The sequence below is a fragment of the Spodoptera frugiperda genome, chromosome 24 (genome assembly GCF_023101765.2).
Source record: "Spodoptera frugiperda isolate SF20-4 chromosome 24, AGI-APGP_CSIRO_Sfru_2.0, whole genome shotgun sequence".
NCBI classification, from domain to species: domain Eukaryota; kingdom Metazoa; phylum Arthropoda; class Insecta; order Lepidoptera; family Noctuidae; genus Spodoptera; species Spodoptera frugiperda.
This window is the reverse complement of record NC_064235.1, coordinates 4,537,386-4,560,815: the sequence shown is the minus strand read 5'-3', so window position 1 is coordinate 4,560,815 and position 23,430 is coordinate 4,537,386. Positions and strand designations below refer to the sequence as shown.

Here is a 23,430-nt window from a genome sequence, read left to right as displayed (position 1 = left end):
ACAATCGCCGCCGCCCATGGACACTTGAAACACCAGAGGCGTTACAAGTGCGTTATCGGCTTTTTGGGGGTTAGGAATTTAAGGGTTGTTGTTCGGGAATCGGGGATTGGGAAAATTGGGAAGGGGGGAATTGGGCTCTCCCACACTTAAACATTGACATGTGGTGCACTAGCGAGTGTGGGAGAGCCATGCTTCGGCACTGCTGGGCCGGCTCGATCGGAGTGATACCACGGCCGAGCAGAAAACCGACGTGAAACAACGCTTGCGTTGTGTGAGTGAGGTTATCGGAGACCTAATTAACCCCCTTCCCAATCCCCGATTCCCTAACAACATGTCATGTCATGCAGTCGCACTGGCGGCGACTCGACCAACGAGGAAGAAAAGAAATAAGTTTAAGTACTTACAACTAGCGGTTAGTATAAGAAGCAAGCAGTATAACGCATCGGTCTCGCCGCGCGACAGGCACAGCTGCAGAATCCTTTGAAGATCAATCTGAAACACAAAACATGTATCATCATTACCAACCGAGAGTCTGTGTTTCCTGATGGGTATAACCTGGGTGTCTTCAAAGCCCGAGTGAATAGGTTGCTTATGGGCAGACGTGCTCCATCGTAGGCCGCATCATCACTTACCATCAGGCGAGATAGCGGCCAAATGTCGACCTATTTAACATAAAAAAAAGACGTCCACTGCTGAACAAAGGCCTCCCCCCTTTTTTGAGGGAGGAAAATCATCTAATGACTTCTCCCGCCTGCAGGTGAGGCGGGAGGGAGTGTCAGACTCTTACTGACTAAAAACCACCCCGTACCTACTCCTGCTTTGAGCCGGAACCCCGGTTACATGTTACGTTGTCCCTAGCAAAGCATCATTCTCGTTTATAATATTCGGTTGAGACTAACATCTATACTAATATTATAAAGCTGAAGAGTTTGTTTGTTTGTTTGAACGCGCTAATCTCCGGAACTACTGGTCCGAATTGAATAATTCTTTTTGTGTTGAATAGTGCATTTATCGAGGAAGGCTATAGGCTATTAAACATCAAGCTATGACCAATAGGAGCCGAGCAAAGCGGGTGAAACCGCGCGGAAGTAGCTAGTTTCTGATAATAAGCTACTTACCTTCAAAGTAAAACCTTGCAAAATGTTTGGTATGTCAAAATAGACCTTATCCTTTAGTTTTAAAGTGTAAATATCTTCGGAGAAACTTCCTTGCAGACACATTTGGCCGTATTTTGCTAAAAACAAAACAAAATATCGTTAGCTATACATATGGTCAAATACTCAAACGTCACTCTATTTTAAGTCCCCCTCAAGAATAGTTATGTCCCTACAAATCCTTTGTAAATGACAGAGATAGCACGATATTTAAGTATAACTTAAAATTGAGTAGCGTTTCAGTATTCGGGCGATTGGGTATGTATGCTTAGCTATGTATAGGGTGACTGGTAATTAGTGACCGATATTTAAACACGTGATTGTACTCATGGTTACAAACAACTTTCCCGAAGAAACATTTTTTTAATATATTGTATTACTAGTATTCCGATAACGCGGGTGCCTCGCTGCTAACAGCTGATCATACGAAAGCACGCAAGCGTGGACCGGATGCCCAATTACCCCCCTTCCCAATCATCCCAATCCCCGATTCCCCATCAACCCTAAAATTCCTAACCCCCAAAAGGCCGGTAACGCACTTGTAACGCCTCTGGTGTTTCAAGAGTCCATGGGCGGCGGCGATTGCTTACCATCAGATGATTCGTTTACCGGCTTATACGATAAAATCTTATGCTTATATGCCTTACCCAAGAATATGATGACATCTTTCTGAAATGTTCTCGCGTCTTTACTATCTAGTACTATCTTATACTTCAGTCGCTCGATTTGATTTATTACCTGAAAATAAAACAGATATGTAACTTTCGTGAGACATACTAAATTAATTATTATGTTATCGGCTTACTCACGTAACTGTTTGACGAGGAACTCGGTAGCAGCGCGACAATCGCCGCGTCGTGTGTCGCGGAATGTTGCTCATGAATCTCATATTCATGAGCAACTGAAGAGGAGGCTCATCCTCTAGCATGGCTTGAAACTAGTCAGGTTCCTCGTCAAACAATTACGTGAGTAAGCCGATAACATAATAATGAATAAAGATATTATTCCACATTACTGAAGGACTATTCAGGATAATGTAAGGAAGACTACAGACGAAAAAATATAGATTTGTAGCAACAAGAGTCAAAAGACTGGCACAGGGTGTACTTTTTGTGGATAACACATAAGTCACTGTAATTTAAAAACTGTAGGACTTAGAATTTTTTTTTATATTTTTCTGATAACAGTTGGAACCTTACTGATCATCTGGTGCCTGTTGGACGTTGACTTCAGGGACACCTTGTATACAGTAATACCCTTTTTTACGCGAATCCGGAGATACGCGGTTTTTCATTTTGATCGCCGCGCGCATCGGCTCTCTCGCTTCGTTCACTCAGGCGCTGGGTCCACGAGCGAGAGAATCGCGGCGATATTATCGTCGTGCCACGTATTTCTATACACTCTCTATGGAACCGTCTCCGATGCGACGAGTGGCAATGAGCACGCGAAACGTCATTACATCGTCGCTAGCCCGCCGCAACTGGCAGCGGGCGCGCTGTCTAAAGCCGGGTCCAGACGAGTGTAACGTGTAATGTAACACGAATTCTTCAGCGCGAGTGTTACATGTAATGCTCGTACTGCCGTCCACACGTAGAATTCGTGTTACATTACACGGTGGATTACATTACACGTTACACTCGTCTGGACCCGGCTTAACGCAGCGTTAAGCAAGGACGTTTCGAGAAGTTTAAACGCGTCGTCAAGGAAACGCGGCGATACCGTTACGAGTCGCCGCGGAAACGCTGCGATTCCGTTACGACTCGCGACGATACGCAAATACTAGAGGACTGACCGACAGACAGACGTTATTAATATTATTACATTTGCTTTGACGTTCAAAAGTGCCTTCCTGGTCTATTTGAAATAAATGATTTTGATTTTGACTTTGACTTACGCGGCGGAATTATCGCTCGTTCGTGGAGATTATCCGACGATATAAGGGTGGACTCGTCGCGATTCTCTCGCTCGTGTTTAAACGTACCGCGTGCAATTGTTTTACGTGCGCAGTGCGTTCTCATTTCTCTCGCCTCACCCAATGCGAGAGAAGTTATTTAATCTAGCATTTATTCTGAAAAAAAAGTAGTAAAAACAAGCACTTACCAATGAAAGTTGTCGTCGATCCAAACTGCTAGAATTTTCTTCAATAACCGCTGTTAGGTTCGCTAATATTTTGGTCAGTACTTTATAATCAACGCCTTCTTGAGAAAATATTCCCTGAAATATTCAATAAACAATATACTTTATGCCACTATATACACACTGTACTGATAACTATAACTGCCTCGTTGGCCGAGTCTCGGGTTCGATTTCCGGGTCGGGCAAAGTATTACTCTGCTTTTTTAGATTTTTCGAAAATTTCTCAGTTGTAGCACGGAGTCGGGAATTGTGCCCAGTATATGGCAATAGGTTCACCCCCTATTACATGGGACTTATAACACAAACGGTGAAAAGTGGGTGTACATTGTATAGCGGCATTACATGCCGTAATGTGCACCTCTGCCTACCCCTTCGGGGATCAAAGGCGTGACGTAGCTTTTTCAAGTACGGGTCTGCGATGCCCGCCACGCTCCCATACCATAAAAAAAAAAATTACGCCCAAATACTGAAACGCTACTCAATTTTAAGTTGTACTTAAATATCGTGCTATCCTTGTCATTTTATAAAGAATCGATAGAGACAGAACTAGTTTTGAGAGCGTCTTAAAATTGAGTAGCGTTTGAGTATTCGTTCTACGTGGAGGACCAAGGGGGAGGCCTTTGTTCAGCTGTGGACGTCTCTCGGCTGATGATGATGATGATGATGATTCGGAGATAACTTACATGAAACGAGGAGAGAGTACCATCACAAACTGCTTGTCTGTCTGTAGTCATTATTGTGAGCAGTGTCTTGTACACTGTGCCGTCTTTAAATACTTCTTCATACGGCATCTGTGACATAATGGCTTACCATTATTTAACAAATAGACCGCTAGTATAGTTCGTTAGGGGCTTCTTTTAATGGGACACAACCATGAAACCTAGAGTAGATACAACGATGAAAACACCGGAACATTAAAGTCCGGCGCGTACCAGGGACATGAATGACTGTCTTGGATTCCGTAACGAAATAAATCAAAAGATATTATTAAAGGAGAAAAAGAAAGAAAACGATAGTTTCCACTTCCCTCGGTGAATTTAATGCAGGAGACAGAAGGCGACGCGAGAGGGAGTGTCAGACTCTTACTGACTAAAAACCACCCCGTTCCTTCTCCTGCTTTTCGAGCCGGAGCCCCGGTAAACCCGCTAGTCCGCAGCTCCGGATCAGGCATCAGCCCTACTGAGCCCCATCTGTGGTGGTCTGGCTCTTTGAGGCGCGCGCGGAACGCCATATCATCTACTAGCGACCCGCCCCATCTTCGCATGGGTGCAATGGTGATATATTACGCATGTATTATACATATAAACCTTCCTCTTGAATCACTCTACCTATTACAAAAAACCGCATCAAAATCCGTTGCGTAATTTTAAAGATTTAAGCGTACAGACAAACAGACAAAAATAGCGACTTTGTTTTATACTATGTAGTGATATGTTACCTCATCATCAGCAGTATGCTGGATCATCTCCACAGGCTCCTGCCTGTAGAACATGGCGAGATGAACGAGCGAAGGTATGATGGAGTGGCACCACTTCGGAGTACTATGCTCAGTCTGCTGTAAGCTCAGTATCACTCCCAGGACCGACAGGATTGGTTTCACATCCGTGTAAGACTGTTAACAAATCATAAATACATCGCAACGTCACGCCTTTAATCCCCGAAGGGGGAAGGGGGTAGGCAGAGGTGCACATTACGACACGTAATGCCGCTATACAATGTACACCCACTTTTCATAATTGTGTTATAAGTCCCATGTAATAGAGGGTGAGCTTATTGCCATATACTGGGCACATTTCCAGACTCCGTGCTACTGCTGAGAAATTTTTGGAAAGCCCAGTATATACCGCACATATAGCAATCTATATGTATACTGGGCACAATTCCAAACTCCTTTTGCCTATCGAGGCTCACCACCTATTACATGGGACTTATTACATAAACGGTGAAAGGTGGGTGTACATTGTATAGCGGCATTACGTGCCGTAATGTACACTTTTGCCTACCCCTTTAGAGGATAAAAGTAGTGACGTTGAGTTAAAAACAATGAAGGCGGGATCAATACGCTAGTTTCCTACTAGTCAAATTCATTACTTTTTTCGAAACGTCAAAAACTATATTTCCTATGAACTTTGTATGAAATACTCTATTATGACGTCATCAGATTTTGACGTCAAACAGCAGACTTATTTCTAGAAATTTAGCTAGAAAAAATCGAAAATTAAGTAGTTCATCAAATCTATGAACGAGAGTGTGATTATTTTTGAATATTTTATTCTATTGAAAAGTTGTAATAATTTATTTTTCACCGAGGATACTACCCAAATAACAGAAAAAATATTTTTTTTTTTTCTGTGAAACAACGCTTGCGTTGTGTTTCGTTGTATGAGTGAGGTTACCGGAGGCCCAATTCCCCCTTTCCCAATCTTCCCCATCCCCATTCCCGAACAACAACCCTTAAATTCCTAACTCCCAAAAAGCCGGTAACGCACTTGTAAAGCCTCTGGTGTTTCAAGTGTCCATGGGCGTCGGCGATTGCTTACCATCAGGTAATACGTCTGATCGATTACCAGCATGTCCCATAAAAAAAAAAGAAAATATGTTTTACCTTTTCTTCATTACCGATTGTAGTGGCCAGGTCTCGCAGTATGTGATGGACGATCTCCTTAAATATCATCACGGCTTTACCCAGGTCAGGGCCTGTGCTGTTGTCCAGGATACGCCTCCAGACATCGATGTACTTATCCAGGCCTTCCTGAACACTGAGGTTTAGGAGCAGTACTAGTGCCGCCTGAAATAAAAACAAAGTAATCTATATACATATATATACTAGCATCTGCCCGCGACTTCGAAAAAAAATCATTTGTGAATTATTTTTACTGCGTTCAACCCTCCATATTTTTTTTTTGTCGATAAAATTAGATGTAGAACTCAGGAAAATTAAAAATACTAGCTTCTGCCCGCGACTTGGGGTTGCACTACCCCTAACATTTAGGGCGATGAAAAATAAATGTTGGCAGATTCTCATAGATACCGAATAAGCACAAAAAATTTCATTAAAATCGGTCAAGCCGTTTCGGAGGAGTATGGCAACGAAAACTGTGACACGAGAATTTTATATATTAGATTGAACCAACGAAACAATGTAACCATGTATTGTATTGTAAATCTGATTGAAAAAGAGTAACCTATGGAGTTTCTTGCTCGTTCTTCTCCATAGGAATCTACACTTTGGAACGAGCAAATAGAGCAACTAGAGGACTGACCGACAGACAGACGTTATTAATATTATTATAATATTTGCTTTGACGTTCAAAGGTGCCTTCCTGTGACTTTATCACAGTACAATTCTTGGTTACATTGTTTCGATTGCTTCAACTATTACCTTTCTAACATCATCACTGGCCTTGAAGATACCGTTAACCACAATATCCCTCTTCCTGTTAGTCGGTAAATTGTCGTAAAACATTATAGCAGTCAGCAACATGTTCCCACTGTTTGCCAAATTCGATTCTATGCACCACGCTATCTGAAATTCATAAAAACATATAAATGAGCAAACGAGTCACCAGGGGCCTTAGTCTGCTATTACAATTGTGTCAGAATGGTCGATCACTGAGCAGTGCGAGAGGGACGGAGCTATACAACCTACATAGCTCCGTCCCTCTCTACATAGCTCTCCCTCGTAAGCAACAGCAGAAGAGTGACAGGTGCGTTGCCGGCCTTTTAAAAAGGAGTACGCTCTTTTCTTGACACTCGCACTCGCACGCGCTCACACACTCCACTCGCACTCGCACACACCCACACACACACAGTGTTTTCCGATTTACATGTACTTTTTAAGATTATTTAGACACCACATTAAATGTGGGTGAGAACTCACAGAAAACCGACGTGAAACAACGCTTGCGAAACACAATGTGTTTCGTTGTGTGAGTGAGGTTACCGGAGTAATCTTCCCAATCCCCGATTCCCGAACAACAATCCTTAAATTCCTAACCCCCAAAAACCGGCAACGCACTTGTAACGCCTCTGGTGTATCAAGTGTCCATGGGCGGCGGCGATTGCTTACCATCAGGTGACACGTCTGCTCGTTTACTTGTTTCATAGAAAAAAAAATATACTTACAGTGGCAGCCTCATCATAGTCCACTCTTTTGGTCCTGAGCTGGTATTCCAAGTCTATGCCACTGCTCAGCACCATCTCCTCACCAGGCTGCCCAGCTGTGGCCTGCATCATAACCTTCAAAGCCGTATGTTTCACCAAAACAGACCCTGTAGCAATCCTGGGCTTTATTTCAGATGATATTACATCCTGGAAACAAGGAAACAGATTTAAAACCAACTCTACGAAACGTCACGCCTTTTATCCCCCGAAGGGGGAAGGGGGTAGGCAGAGGTGCTCATTACGACACGTAATGCCGCTATACAATGTACACTTTTCACAATTTTTGTAATAAGTGCCATGTAATAATCGCCGCCGCCCATGGACACTTGAAACACCAGAGGCATTAAAAGTGCGTTACCGGCATTTTGGGGGTTAGGAATTTAAGGGTTGTTGGGGAATCGGGGATTGGGAAGATTGAGAAGGGGGGAAGTAGAAGTCCGGTAACCTCACTCACACAACGAAACACAACGCAAGCGTTGTTTCACGTCGGTTTTCTGCTCGGCCGTGGTATCACTCTGGTCGAGCCGGCCTTGCAGTGCCGAAGCATGGCTCTCCCACATTTAATGTGGTGTCTAAATAATCTTAAAAAGTACATGTAAATCGGAAAATCTCACATTACTACTTGAGGTTTCGTGCCCGCAGCCTTAAGGTACAATTCCGAGACGGGCAGTAGACTGCAAACTGCAACCGCAAACTGCAAGCGACAACACTTGTTTCTATAAACATCTATGAAATTGATGCCAAGCGCGGGAACACTGCTGCCTGCAGACGCAACGCAAACGGCCGCGACGCGCAGCGACCGCGGACTACAGCGTCAGTCTGCTTGGCTCCTATTGGGCATAAGTGTAATGTTTCATAGCTTATAGCCTTGCTCGATATATGTACTATCCAACACAAAAATAATTATTCAAATCGGACCAGTAGTTCCGGAGATTAGCGCGTTCAAACAAACAAACAAAGAAACTCTTCAGCTTTATAAGTTAAAAAAAAAATAAAAGTAAAGAAGTAAATATGGGACAAGCCCGCCACAACCTCCCATACCGCTGCAACTCCTGTGCACCAGGATCTACAGTAGATACAACCATGAAAACACCGGAACACTGAAGTCCAACGTCCCAGGGACATGAATGACTGTCTTGGATCCCGCAACGAAATTAATCAGAAGATATTATTAGAGGAAAATAATAAGAAAACGATAGTTTCCACTTTTCCACGTTTCCACGCGCAGCGACCGCGGACTGCAGCGCCAGTCTGTCAGTCAATCTGCCTCGCATGAAGCTACTGGAATAACTGGCACAGTTCTGTGCATTGTGCAGCCGCAGCCACAGTGTCAAGTGCGGTTGCAGTCTGCGGCCCCTCTCGGAATGGTACCTTTATGCATGTGAAGCGTGAGTCCTATAAATTAAAATAACATAAATACCTACCCTGGCGTTGTTATCATCCATGAGAGGAAGAATAACTTGATAAATTTTAATCAAAGCTTCCATCGCATACATTTTGTCAACTGTCCACAAATAGTTGCGTATCGCCGTATCTCCTACCAATACCCTTTGAAACAGGCCAGCGTGATGTTTCAAAATCGATATTAACACTGAAAATAATATTAAATTATGTGTATGTAACGTCACGCCTTTTATCCCCGAAGGGGTAGGCAGAGGTGCACATTACGACACGCAATGCCACTGTACAATGTACAGCCACTTTTTACCATTTATCTTATAAGTCCCATATAATAGATGGTGAGCCTATTGCCATATACTGGACACATTTCCAGACTCCGTGCTACCACTGGGAAAATTTCGAAAAACCGATAAGATCCCAGTAATACTTTGTCCGAACCCGGGAATCGAACCCGAGACCCCTTGTACGACAGTCGCACTTGCGACCACTCGACAACGAGGCAGTAATTTGTTTTTTTTTAATATTCTCTAGAAACATTTCAAAGTTAAAGTCAAAATCATTTATTTCAAATAGACCAGGAACTTTTGAACGTCAAAGCAAATATAATAATATTAATAACGTCTGTCTGTCGGTCAGTCCTCTAGTTGCTCTATTTGCTCGTTCCAAAGTGTAGATTCCTATGGAGAAGAACGAGCAAGAAACTCCATTTAATTACCTAGTACGAACCAGCCGTTTTGGAGATCAGCGCGATTCGCGATCCAAATTAGCCGAAAGCGTATGAGAATACATAGCAGTAGCTACTTGGCTAGTAACCCAAAACCGACCTTACCTTCAAAGGCCTTGAGTGTATATTTCTTTTGCGCACTCACACTCGCATCTCTATAAAAACTCTCCAGTTCCTCAATGTCCAAATGTTCACCGAAGGTCGTGAGCAAATCATCGACACCTCTCAGTAGAGAAACCAGGAGTGCGTTTGTTAAACCTTTATCCTAAACACAAAGAGAATTTTGATAATCGGTCCACTGATGGCAGAGTAATCGGTGAACAAATAAAAAAAAAACATAATAAATAAAAAAGGTAATTTAAAAAACTAAAAACACTGACTGCGGTCCATATAAAATGAAGATGAAAAAACCCTAAAACAAGAAAGTCATCGTAAAATTGAAGCAGTCGGGATGCATTCTAAATATGAAGACTTAAGTGAGGGCACATACGGCTAGCTTTCTAGAATGGGTCCCGACTGCTTCAATTTTACGATGACTTTCTTGTTTTAGGGTTTTTTCATTTTCATATTTTATAAATAAAGCAACGCAGTCGGGTTTTTTGGTTTTTACCCGACTGCGCCAGAAGGAGGGTTATTTAAATTACCTTTTTTATTTTATATTCTTTTAGTTTTTTTAATTTTTATATATTGATATATATAGTGTCACTCTCACAGTAAATACGAATCTAACGACACCTCTCAAGCCAAAATCCACCAAGCCGTTTCGGCTGCAGAGCGTGCCAAACAATTATACATACATACACACTCTCGAAAAACATAACCCACCTTCTGGCGCAGTCGGGTAAAAAGTTGTCAATATGTTATTCCAGACAATTATCTACTTCTGTTCCAAATATTATCCCGATCCCTTCAGCCGTTTTGACGTGTTTGAGTAACAAAACATACACACAAATTTTAACAAATAAGATAACACATTTATTACACATGTAAGTAAGATGCTCACTGTTTTTAATGTTCCAAGGTATTTCTTCCAAATTACCTCGTAGCGGTTTTCAGTGGTGACCATTTCAGGAAAGTACTTGCAAAGAGCACCTGAAATATATAGGTGTTATTTAGTTAACAAAAACAAAACAGACTGCCTCGTTGGCCGAATGGTTGCAAGTGCGACTGCCGGGCAAGAGGTCTCGGGTTCGATTCCCGGGTCGGGCGAAGTATTACTGGGCTTTTTTCGGTTTTTCGAAAATTTCTCACGTCTTTCCCTTATGAACTTACCAACCACTATCATTAGAACTTAAGACGGGATATTTACCATGTTTATTTACGTCTATGAGTTCATCCGTGATCATGGCGCTTGCAACAGTGCCGAAATATCGAAAACTCATAGACATAAAAAAACATGGTAAATATCCCGTCTTAAGTTTTTTTAATGGAATAGGTGGCAAACGAGCTAACGAGGCACCTGATGGTAAGCGATCAGCGTTGCTATGGACACCCGCAACACCAGAGGAGTCACAGGTACGTTGCCGGCCTTTTAAAAAGGAGTATGCTCTTTTCTTGAAGGTTTGAAGGTCGTATCGATATACATACATTCATACATACATACATACAAACATACATACATACATACATACATACATACATATACACACAAGTTCGGATGGTAAATACCGCCGACATCAGCTCATTCCACGGTGTTTATTATCTTGAAGGTTTGAAGGTCGTATCGGTTCGGAAATACCGCCGACGACAGCTCATTCCACAGTTTTGCTGTGCGAGGCAGAAAGTTGCGCGAGAAGCGCACAGTTGTGGCCTGCCAACTATCTATATGATGGGGATGGAAATGCTGTCGTCTAATGCTAGTGTTAGTGACCATGTCAGTTTAATAAAAAAGGTAATTAGAAAACTAAAAAACCCGACTGTATAGTCATCGTAAAATTGAAGCAGTCGGGACCCATTCTAAATATGAAGACTCAGTGAGGGCACATACGGCTGGCTTTTTAGAATGGGTCCCGACTGCATAAATTTTACGATGACTATGCAGTCGAGTTTTTTAATCCCTTCAAGGCGGGTTTTCTAGTTTTTTAATTACCTTTTTTTATTTTATTTTCTTTTAGTTTTATTATTTTTTGATATATCTAGTGTCACTTACACAGTAAATACGAATCAAACGACACCTCTCAAGCCACAATCCATCAAGCCGTTTAGGCTGCAGAGCGTGCCAAACAATTATAGATACATACATACTTACATACATACATACATACTCTCGAAAAACATAACCCTCCTTCTGGCGCAGTCGGGTAATTTTTTTATTATTTTTTTTTTTTGAGGGCGATAATCATCCAATGACTTTTCTCGCCTTGGGCGAGGCGAGAGAAAGTCGGGTAAAATATTGTTATTTTTTTCTTTTTTGTAGTCGGGTAAAAACTTACCAATCAATTCAGCGAGTGGAGCCTTACAGTCCTTGGCAGATGTAAAGGCACTGATGACGTTTTCAACGAATTCGTCAGTGAGAACCACTGAAGGCCGTTTCAGAACTTTCAGTAGACACAGGATAGCCTCTTTACGCGTTTGTGCGTCAAATGAGAGAGAACACAGCTGAAAAAAAAAATTGGTTTTAAACTGACTACTTCGTTGGCCGTTTGCTTGCAAGTGCGACTGCCGGGCAAGGGGTCTCGGGTTCGATTCCCGGGTCCGGCGAAGTATTACTGGACTTTTTTCGGTTTTTCGAAAATAGCCACAAAATATTTACATTGTATAGCGGCATTACGTGCCATAATGTGCACCTCTGCCTACCCCCTCGGGGATTAAAGGCGTGACGTTAAAAAAAACGTTGCCCCACACTCAGTGAAATCAGTACCTTTGACTGCACGGTTGGTGCGGTGGCTGGGCAACTGGCTGCCGCGCAACGGGTAGCGGGTTCGATTCCCGCACGGAGCAACTCTTTGTGTGATCCACAAATTGTTGTTTCGGGTCTGGTGTATGTGAACTTGTATGTTTGTAAACGCACCCACGACACAGGAGAAAATCATAAAGTTGGGGCAACGTTTAAAAAAAAAAAAAAAAAAAAAAAGTACCGCGGTCATTCAACCGTGCGAATAAATATACATTCACTGATAAATTAATGACTAACCGAGGTAATATGTATTATTACACAATGCGTAAGTGATTGTGATTTTATACAAAGTTAGTCATTATGTACGACTAACGATGAGTGAATAGTTTTCAAAATTCCAAGTGTGGTAAAAAATAAGGTAATAAAGTATGTCTTGAATGTCAATATTGACGGTCAAGATCATTAAACTTTTTTTGAACTTTACAGAAGAATTATATATCTTTATATATATAATTCTTCTGTAAGTGTGTATGTCACTGAACTTCTTTTAAACGACTGGACCGATTATGATGAATTTTTTTGTGTGTGTTCAAGGGGATCTGAGAATGGTTTAGATTCACAATTTTGTCCGCTGGACAATGTTTTTTTAATTAATTTTTTAATTTCTTAGTAGTTGTTGATTTTGGAATGTTTTACATTAGATCGGACAGACGGCGCTACCATCGCAGTGTCAAATATTAATTACGTTAGATATTGTCATAACATTTGAATAATAATTTTCATCAAAATGGTCCAGAATGTTTTAGCTTACGAGTATTAAAAAAAGTTTAAAATTTTCTAATTAAAGACGTGTAGACAGGACAACGTCTGTTGGGTCCGCTAGTCTCAGTGTATTATGTAACCATGATAATCTGTGAGGTAGGTATTGATGGCGGTTTTGACACTACCATAACATTACATCCCAAAACAAAAACACAAGAGGCTTTTTTTTTTTTCAGGGGGGAAAATCATCCAATGACTTTTCTCGCCTTGGGCGAGGCGAGAGGGAGTGTCAGACTCTTACTGACTAAAAACCACCCCGTTCCTTCTCCTGCCTTTCGAGCCGGAGCCCCGGTAAACCCGCTAGGTAGTCCGCAGCTCCGGATCAGGCATCAGCCTTACTGGGCCCCATCTGTGGTGGTCTGATGGCTCTTTGAGGCGCGCGTGGAACGCAACGCGCCGCACGCACGGGAAAACACAAGAGGCTAATATGTGTATTGTTGTCGTATTTTAATAAAACACATAGTACTTTACGGACTGCCCGTCATATTTTCGATAGAAATAAATTATTTCACTTTCAGAAATTTAGTGGGTGTATCAAATGGAATTATGTGAACATTAGCTACTTCCGCGCGGTTTCACCCGCTCTGCTCGGTTCCTATTGATCGTAGCGTAATGATTTATAGCCTATAGCCTTCCTCGATAAATGCGCTATCCAACACAAAAAGAATTATTCAAATCGGACCCGTAGTTCCTGAGATTAGCGCGTTCAAACAAACAAACAAACAAACAAACTCTTCAGCTTTATAATATTAATATATAATATATATAATATTAATATATAATATATATATATATATATAAATATATAATATATAATATATTAATATATTATTATAGTATAGATTCAATTTAAAAGTTATAGCCAAAACTTGAGTAAATAAGGAAAGGAATGTGGAAATATTACCCACATTGCTTCCTAATTCATAACCAATTTGTGAACTTTTAGCTTACACAGTTTTTTTTGACATAATATTGTAAAATTCTGTATGCTTTCCAAAGCAAAACATAGCAGGATCTCTTCATGTATAGCAGCATACCCTACAACCTATAATGTACCCTATGTTTCACAAATAAATACTTTGACTTTGACTTTGACTTTGACACTATGGTTTTCTACTGTGTCGTGGGTGCGTTTACAAACATACAATTTCACATACACAAGGCACCCAGACCCGAAACAACAATTTGTGGATCACATAGAGTGCGGTACGAGATACTCCGTGCGGGAATCGAACCCGCTACACGTTGCACGGTAGCGAGTTGCCCAGTCACCGCGCCAACTGTCCGATGGGGAAGAGTTGTAGGTACTCGCGGGCGCGGGCGCCTCGTTGCTAAAAGCTGAAACTATAAAACATGAAAGCACGCGCGCGCAAAATTTAATAGTTTTGTTATTGTGATAAAAATAAAACTAAGGAGTATACAATAACAGTTTCTTCGGGAAAGTTGTTTGTAATCATGAGTACAATCACGTGTTTAAATATCGTTCACTAATTACTAGTCACACTATACAGGGTGTAGTTTAGAAATCACAACAAAACTCGGGGGCATTTCGCAGTAGTCATAAATATTCGATTTAAAATAAGGTTTCTGGTCAATATGTAAAAACACGGCTATAATAAATAATTTAAGTTTGGCAGTGTTTCAGAATAATCCGTCAAAAAAGGTTTTTAGGGAATTGGTAATAATATCAAATACGTGTTTGAATTTGTGTGTGTAATTACGCGTTTTAAGCAATTTATATAACGTTAGAAATGTGATAGGCGTTGTTCTCACATACGGAGTTGTGAATTTTACAAAAAAAAATGCCCTCCATTTTTTTATTGATTTGGACTCAGAATCGATAGCCGAGTTACCTCTTTGAATGTTTGTCGGCCTCAAAACTACACCCTGTATAGTATGGGTACGGAATTTGTAACGCTACTAGAGTACCTATAATTACGAAAAATGACCAACAAATTAATAAAAACTTACCTCGACGAGCTCTTGACTATAATTTTCAAGGGCATCCCAGTAACATTCGACCAATTTCGACAATAATTTAAATGAATCCGCAATGTATTTCACCCATTCCTCGTTCTTTCGTTTCTCCTTCGATTTGATTGTCTCAAATAGATGTACCGGTTTAAAAAGCAACGTCTTTGTCAGCCATTCTGAAATTTTATCATAGTTTTTAAACCTTGGGGAAAATCATCCAATGACTTCTCCAGCCTTGGACGAGGCGAGAGGGAGTGTCAGACTCTTACTGACTAAAAACCACCCCGTTACGTCTCCTGCTTTTCTGGCGGTAGCCCCGGTAACCCACTAGGCAATCCGCAGCTCTGGGTAGGCATCAGTCCTACTGGACACCATCTTGAGTGGTCTAATGGCTCTTTGAGGATTCTTGGTAGACAGTTGATGATACTGATCTACACTAACAATACAGTAATGATTTTTTAGTTTTAATATGCGCTTATACATAGCCGCATGTATAAGCGCATATTAAAACTAAAAGAGGCTATATACAATAGGTAAATGAACAAATAATCCATAAGAGATATTGTAAAAACTTTTTTCGGGAATCGAGTAACGATGGAGTTGCTTGCTGGTTCTTCTCAATACGAAGCTACACTTTGGAAGCGTTGAATGACAGTCAGTTTTCTGACTGACAATTCAATTTGACGTTTCAAAAGTGCCTTATTTAGGATTAATTGAAATAAATGCTTTATACTTTGACCTTTGCTCATTCGAGCTGCGGGAGCCGCCGAGTCAACACCTCCTGAGGATGCTCCGTGGAGGAGCGAAACATATGATCGAGTGGTATACTGCCAATGTTATGTGTGTGTTTTACGTTGCACCCCTGCTAGAATGAGCAATTAATTGCGGGCGGGAGGGCGCATGTTAAAAAATACATGTATAATCGGAATTAAAACTGAAAATACCCGACTGTATTGTTAGTGTAGCATGATTTCCACAAAGTAACGCCTGATTCTATTCTATATACTGACCTGTCTCAAACGGCGCTAGATCGTCAGCGATGATGATGCTAGCTGTCCGGACGGCCTTCGCGTAATGGATGGGCGCTGGATGTTCAGGGTAGGACGTCACCACCGCATCCCAACTCTCCATGATTCCGTTTCTGAAAATTGAATACACACACGACGTCACACCTTTTTATCCAAAAAGGAGTAAGCAGATGTGCACATAACGGCACGTAATGCCGCTATACAATGTACATTGTACATCCACTTTTCACAATAAATTTGTGTTATAAGTCCCATGTAATAGAGGGTAAGCCTATTGCCATATACCGGGCACAATTCCAGACTCCGTGCTACTACTGAGAATTTTTTGAGAAACCGAAAATCAACCAGTATTACTTTACTTTCCCGACCCGACCCGAATCGAACCGGAGACCCTTTGTCCGGCAGTCACACTTGCGACTAACTGATCAAATAATGTATCAGAGATATTGTGAAAATCAAGTTTTAAAAAGAGTAACGATGGAGTTTCTTGCTCGTTCTTTTCCATTCGAAGCAACACTTTGGAACGAGCGCCTCGCTTCACTGACGGACAGACTGACGGACAATTCAATTGACGTTTCAAAAGTGCCTAATTTAGGATTAATTGAAATAAATGCTTTGACTTTGACTATTCGACAACGAGGCAGTCAAATACTTGTATTATTATGATAACCGTACACTAGGAAGCCTTAGCACAGGCCTTAGTGTGAAACTCATTATTCGTCCAATAGGGAATTAGGGCGAATCCACAACACTGCGTTGCGGCGTCGCATCGCAAAAACGAACCGCAATGCGATGCGATGTCGCAACACAAAAATTTCATCGGATACGACATCGTACGACAAGACGCTAACCATCGGTTCAGTTTCTAGCGAGACATGGACCGCACTACGCGTGTTTTACTTCTGCTTGCGTTTAGACGTATTAAGAAAAAGAAACAGAAAAGAAAGTACTGGGTGCACCCATTTCTGACCATTATGAATAATGACATGCTCTCATGCATTTTTTTTTATGATATAAGCCGACAAACGAGTAGACGGATCACCTGATGGTAAGCAATCGCCGCCGTCCATGGAAACCCGAAACACCAAAGGCGTTATAAGTGCGTTGCCGGCCTTTTGGGGGTTAGGAATTTAAGGGTTGCTGGGGATTGGGAAGATTGGGAGTAATAGAGGCCACCAGTAAACTCACTCACACAACGAAACACAACGCAAGCGTTGTTTCACGTCGGTTTTCTGCTCGGCCGTGGTATCACTCCGGTCGAGCCGGCCCATTCATGTCGAAGCATGGCTCTCCCACCTTACGACGCGCCGTCGCATCGGAAATTTCCACGATACGTTCTGCGGCGTCGTAGATTTTTGCGATGCGTCGCCGCAACGCAGTGTTGTGGATTCGCCCTTAGCTGTTGTCACACCATTGGACGTTTAAAACCTCTACTAATATTATATTTAATGCAAATTTATCACCTCAAAATGGCTGAAGGGATCGGAATGAAATTAGGAACAGAGGTAGATTATGGTCTTTTTTTTTTTGAGGGGCGAAAATCATCCAATGACTTCTCCCGCCTTGGGGGAGGCGAGAAGGAGTGTCAGACTCTTACTGACTAAAAACCACCCCGTTCCTACTCCTGCTTTTCGAGCCGGAGCCCCGGTAAACCCGCTAGGTAGTCCGCAGCTCCGGTTCAGTGGTGTCACATCATTGGACGTTTAAGACTGCTACTAATATCATAATTAATGCAAAAGTTTATGAATTTGTGCGTATGTTTGTTACTCTATCACCTCAAAATGGCTGAAGGGATCGGAATGAAATTAGGGACAGGGGTAGATTATGGTTTGGAATAATACACAGCCCAATTTTTAACTCACAGGAACGAGCAGCATTCCGCGACACACGACGCAGCTATTGTCGCGCTGCTACTAGCGTCGTCGTTGTCGCCAGTAGCATGCAAATGAGCCTCTAGCATGGCTTGAAACTAATCGAGTTCCTCGTCAAACCGTTACGTGAGAAAGCCGATAACATAATAATTAATTCAGTATGTCTCGCGAAAGTTATAATAAAATTATTGTCTAGATTATTGTAAAATTCTCCGTCGTTATCGGTCGATGCTTGAGATAAAATAATCGATATGCGTTATGCACACAATAGTTGCTAATGCCTGCGTTTGATTTTAGACCTTATTGTTTGATATGATGCCCACGGCCATTTTCCATCGTCAGAGAGTTCACGCTCACACATTGTAGCCCAAATGATCTCGTAAAGATAAACAAACAGACGGATCACTTTTTTTGATGGGGAAAATCATCCAATGACTTCTCCCGCCTTGGGTGAGGCGGGAAGGAATGTCAGACTCTTTCTGACTAAAAACCACCCCGTTCCTTCTCCTGCTTTGAGCCGGAGTCCCGGTAACCTTTTACGTTGTCCGCAGCTCCGGATCAGCCATCAGCCCTTCTCGGGCCCCATCTGTAGTACTCAGGCTCTTTGAGGCACATTTACGGTGGCCGGAGATCGTCACGTGATCCCCGACGCCCGGAGTGTCTACTGCGGCGGCTGGGCCGTGAGGAGGATCGTTCCCTCACGCGCTCCGCCTCCTCCTTAGCTAGCATGACTGCTTCGCAAAAGGAGGAGACGGCGTCCCATCCCACCTCGCTCCGCACCATGGCCTGAACCAGAGCCGGACGCGAGAGGTCTCCGTCGCCGATCACATCCCTAAGGACACGGCGGTGCTCAGCCCATGCAGGGCACATTGCAACTGTATGCTCCACCATGTCCTCCGTGGTCCTCGCAATGCCGACACCCGGGCGTTTCCTCCCGCCGAATCCGAAACAGGAACCTACCGAAACTTCCGTGTCCAGTAAGCACCTGCGTCAGGCGGTAGGTGAGGACGCCGTGACGCCTCTCTAGCCACTCCTCAAAGAAGGGACTTACCGCTGCTATAACAGCGAGCCCAGGCAATAGGCTAACCCCCTATTACATGGGGTTTACAACATAAATTTTGAAAAGTGGGTGTACACAGTGGCAGTATGTGCCATAATTTGCACCTCTGCCTACCCCTTCGGGGATTAAAGGTGTGATGATATGTATGTAGTTAGTAGAAAATAAACCCGTGCGTGACATGATGATGAACAAGTATGTCATAATAGACTAATTATGAAATAAATGATATGACTACATGGTTGGTGCGGTAGCTAGCTGCAGTGCACTGTGTAGCGGGTTCAATTCCCGCATGACGCAATTTATTGTGTGATTTACAAATTGTTTTTGACTTTGTCTTTGACTTTGACTACAGCAAAATCTATTTTGGGTCAGTGGGTAGCCTTAGGGGCGGATTTGATCCGCTACACTTGAAAACAAAAAAGTTAGAGTTAAAGAAAAAGTTTTAGATATTATATACATATATTTATCATTTGAATAAAAAGAAACTTGTAACTAATAGTGAAGTTTGGAATGTAAGGTTTATAGATAGAAGCTAGCTAAAGACCTCTTGAATCAGGTCATCATCCTGCTTCATACCCTGAAGGGGTAGGCAGAGGTGCACATTATGGCACGTAATGCCACTGTACAACATACACCCACATTTTACAATTTATTTTTTAAGTCCCATGTAATAGGTGGTGAGTTACTTGGTTTACTGCAACTTAAAATCAATACTTACTTAAATAAATTATAAATTCTGTTAATGTGCCTTATAATAAATAAATAAATATAAGGTTGTCGACATGTGGGATGTAGATTCAGCAATCCCACCCAAAACATAAATGTGAAAGGCTGCCAAGTTCGATAATATTGGAATGCTTCGCCTATAAAAGAAGTGAGATCTAAATAAGTACCAAGTTCCATACACAGACCCCAGTTAAAAATGATATAACAAGTTGGCAAGTTTTCACACACTTTGTTATAAACCTATTAAACGCAATGAGTCAAGTATATAATTTTCTATTAAAACTTGCCAAGTTATATCATTTTTAACTGGGGTCTGTGTATGGAACTTGGTACTTATTTAGATCTCACTTCTTTTATAGGCGAAGCATTCCAATATTATCGAACTTGGCAGCCTTTCACATTTATGTTTTGGGTGGGATTTCATTTATTTTTGTAAGGTTTATTTTCTTTTTTTCTTATTTTACTTTACTTTGACTAAATACAAACCTTTCTAACGAATTTTAGGTCGGTACGACCATTGGAAGATATAGATATTTTTTTTGTTTTAGTTCCTTAGGGGTATGAATTTACACCTTCATTATTTTTAAAACCGACTCACACTTGGCCATTTTCAGATTTTTTCCTTTACCTTGACCTAAAGACCTACCTCCATGCCAAATTTCAAGTCAATACGACCATTGGAAGTGGTCTAGGTTTTTGATGAGTGAGTGAGTGAGTGAGTGAGTCAGTCAGTCAGTGAGTGTATAGTAAAAATAGCGATTTTCTGACGTCAATATCTCAAGATCTACAATAGGTACATTAATGAAATTTTGTATTTTAGATAAGTAAGTAGATCTCGACAGATACTAGAAATTTCATATGCGTAGATAAAATAGATTTTGAGTTATAGGTGGGTCGAACTTGGCCCGAAATGGTTCGTGTAATATAACCCACGGCCGGTGTGTCGGTTTTTTTGCTCGAACTTGGCGGACACACTGCCGTGTGTCTAGATCATTGTGCCAGTTGTTTCTGCCAATGCCCTCATAGCCAAAAGCCTCGACCAACACCTGAGTAGGCTAACGTTAGACGGTTGGATCAAGAGCCTGATGCAGAAGGCAGTACTTCTGGACACAGCGCATATTGTCCGGAAATTCCTCTCTCTTGAACCCTGACCACCGGTAGCTTGGATTTATCCCGTTACTGTTGGGCTACTACTTTTATATTTTTAAATGTTTTCTATTTTTTCTAATTACATTTTTAAATATGTAATTAACAAGGTAAATAGGTAAATAAATACCGTTAAACCCACCATAAATATTGCCTATCTAAACTTCATGAGCATTACAAGTACTTTTAAAAGAACTTCTTACCAAAATCTGATGTTTCTTATTGGATTTTTCACAAAACACTTTTCACTTTCCGCTTTTAAAAAAATGTAAACAAAACATGTTACGACAAGTATATCGACGCCGGCCGTTAAATGTCACTTGTCAATGTCAAAGGACGGAGGGTGCTGAAATGAATATGCTGAAATGTCAAAGCGGCATGATATTGACAGCAGAGCAATGTTGCTAGGGTGGATTAGGAATTTGTACCAAAACTGGAAGGCTACTCTAATTATTCAACAAAAAACGAAGTTTCGTCCGAAACTTCGCAGATTGCACACTACAATTCCATGTATTGCGAACTTTCGTGAACAAAAATGAACGAATGTAATGAAGATAATATTGCTAGGTAGATTTAATAGACTGCCTCATTGGCCGAGTGGTTGCAAGTGCGACTGCCAGGCAAAGGGTCTTGGATTCGATTCCTGGGTCGAACGAATGATTACTGGGCTTTTTTCGGTTTTTCAAAAATTTCTCAGTGGTAGCGCGAAGTCTGGAAATGTGCCCGGTATATGACAATAGGCTCACCACTCATTACATGGGACTTACAACATAGATTGTGAAATGTGGGTGTGCATTGGCATTATGTGCCGTAATGTGCACCTCTGCCTACCTCTTCGGGCGTCAAGGCGTGACGTTATAAAAAAAAGATATTTTAGTTCTGTGACGTAGGTACCTATGTGCTGATATTGTTTTCCTACTTTCTACCATTTTTTCAGTAAGTAGCAACACAGAACAGAAAAACGTTTGGAGCTCAGCTGACACGTATACAGATAAAAACAAATTACGACTGTTCATTATTGATCACTCAGAGTTTCCTCTGTTAGATTTCTCGTTTATTTTGTAATAAATAAGCATAATTTAAAGATATAAGTTAACATTACTGGTCTAAAGCATTCTTGTGTGTTATAGAAACTGTTTTTGTAAGTATTATTAATAATATTTCATCTTTTATTTGCGTGTAACTAAACGTAAAAGATTATGATTATAATCCAACTAAAATAAAAAGTATACAAAATCCGTTATGAAGCACAAATGTAAGTGTACTACGTAATTTGTGCGTATTACAATCTGACAATTCATCAGATCGGTCGATATTTTCAATGATTTACAGTCTTGAAATTATTCAAATTAATTTTATATAAATATAAATTAACTTTAAGATATTCAAGCTGGCACCACGAAGAGTTATTTGGTTGGGAATACAATATTTTTCACCATTGTTACACCGTGCGACATATAATAGGTTAGAATTCTGTGTTACTTGTATTTTTTTTGCGTAATTTGTAAATATTGATGTGAAGAGTGCTTGAAAATGCTAGAAATATTGCGTATTAAGATGTTTTCAATTTATTTGTGACAATATTGCACAGTTACATTTGTAGAAAAGTTAACAAACGCTTTTTTATTGACCACAAGCTTTCAAGGACTGGTGTCAATAAGAAATTTTACAGAAATGTTTAGTTAAAACATATTTTATTATGTTTAAGGACGTTTTCCTCTAATAAATACTTCATCTTTGACAACAGAGAATATCTTTCCTGTTTATTTTCTCTTTGAAAGTGATTTAGTAAGTAGTTTGCTTAAAAACTTCTTTGCTTTATTTTAATTTGTTATTATGTGTGTTAGTCATTTGGATATTATTAACTCTTAAGCAATGATAGGAATAATAGTGCTTATTAGGCTAAACTTTGATCAGAGAACAGAGAAAAGGCTATAGGCTCACCCCCTATTACATGGGACTTATAACACAAACGGTGAAAAGTGGTTGTACATTGTATAGCGGCATTACCTCTGCCTACTCCTTCGGGGATAAAAGGCCTGTCGTTGCTTTTTTTTTGTTTATAATCTATACTTAATCATTTTTTAGACCAATTTGATTCTAATAGGCTTTCTTTTTTCAATAAAAATGTTACCATCTTATTGGAACAAAAATAGAATAGAGTACCAGAGAGTAATCGAAAAAAAACTAAGATGTGTTTTAAAATAAAGTGTGTTATACAACAATCTCACTCAATCAAGATTTGAAATCTTTGGCGAATCCTCCGCTAACGTCAGTCACTGGTGACCACCACGGCGTTCAATGTGTTAAAGAAATAACAATTATTTATAATTTTAAGTCAATAAATGAAGTTAAATTTTTTTTTATCTGTGCAGGGTAAGAACCCTA

General features: G+C 40.9%; 2 protein-coding genes across 2 annotated transcripts in view; one reads left to right on the top strand and one right to left on the bottom strand.

Annotated features, from left to right (window-relative positions):
• Window positions 1-18,291, bottom strand: part of LOC118279006 (uncharacterized) — a 43,726-nt gene extending 25,435 nt beyond the window's left edge. The window contains exons 1-16 of the mRNA XM_050703376.1: window positions 18,102-18,291; window positions 16,222-16,352; window positions 15,209-15,387; window positions 12,012-12,177; window positions 10,583-10,671; window positions 9,685-9,844; window positions 8,879-9,045; window positions 7,416-7,601; window positions 6,673-6,816; window positions 5,896-6,078; window positions 4,729-4,902; window positions 3,974-4,081; window positions 3,255-3,368; window positions 1,802-1,892; window positions 1,119-1,234; window positions 405-492 (exon numbers count right to left, since the gene is read on the bottom strand). Coding sequence (XP_050559333.1) covers window positions 405-492; window positions 1,119-1,234; window positions 1,802-1,892; window positions 3,255-3,368; window positions 3,974-4,081; window positions 4,729-4,902; window positions 5,896-6,078; window positions 6,673-6,816; window positions 7,416-7,601; window positions 8,879-9,045; window positions 9,685-9,844; window positions 10,583-10,671; window positions 12,012-12,177; window positions 15,209-15,387; window positions 16,222-16,352; window positions 18,102-18,199 — 2,194 coding nt within the window. The 5' untranslated portion in view covers window positions 18,200-18,291. The remainder of the gene's footprint in view (window positions 1-404; window positions 493-1,118; window positions 1,235-1,801; window positions 1,893-3,254; window positions 3,369-3,973; window positions 4,082-4,728; window positions 4,903-5,895; window positions 6,079-6,672; window positions 6,817-7,415; window positions 7,602-8,878; window positions 9,046-9,684; window positions 9,845-10,582; window positions 10,672-12,011; window positions 12,178-15,208; window positions 15,388-16,221; window positions 16,353-18,101) is intronic.
• A 4,027-nt stretch (window positions 18,292-22,318) lies between these two features.
• Window positions 22,319-23,430, top strand: part of LOC118278737 (insulin-degrading enzyme) — a 63,555-nt gene continuing 62,443 nt past the window's right edge. The window contains exon 1 of the mRNA XM_050703839.1: window positions 22,319-22,506. The gene's annotated coding sequence lies outside the window, so the exon portion shown is untranslated. The remainder of the gene's footprint in view (window positions 22,507-23,430) is intronic.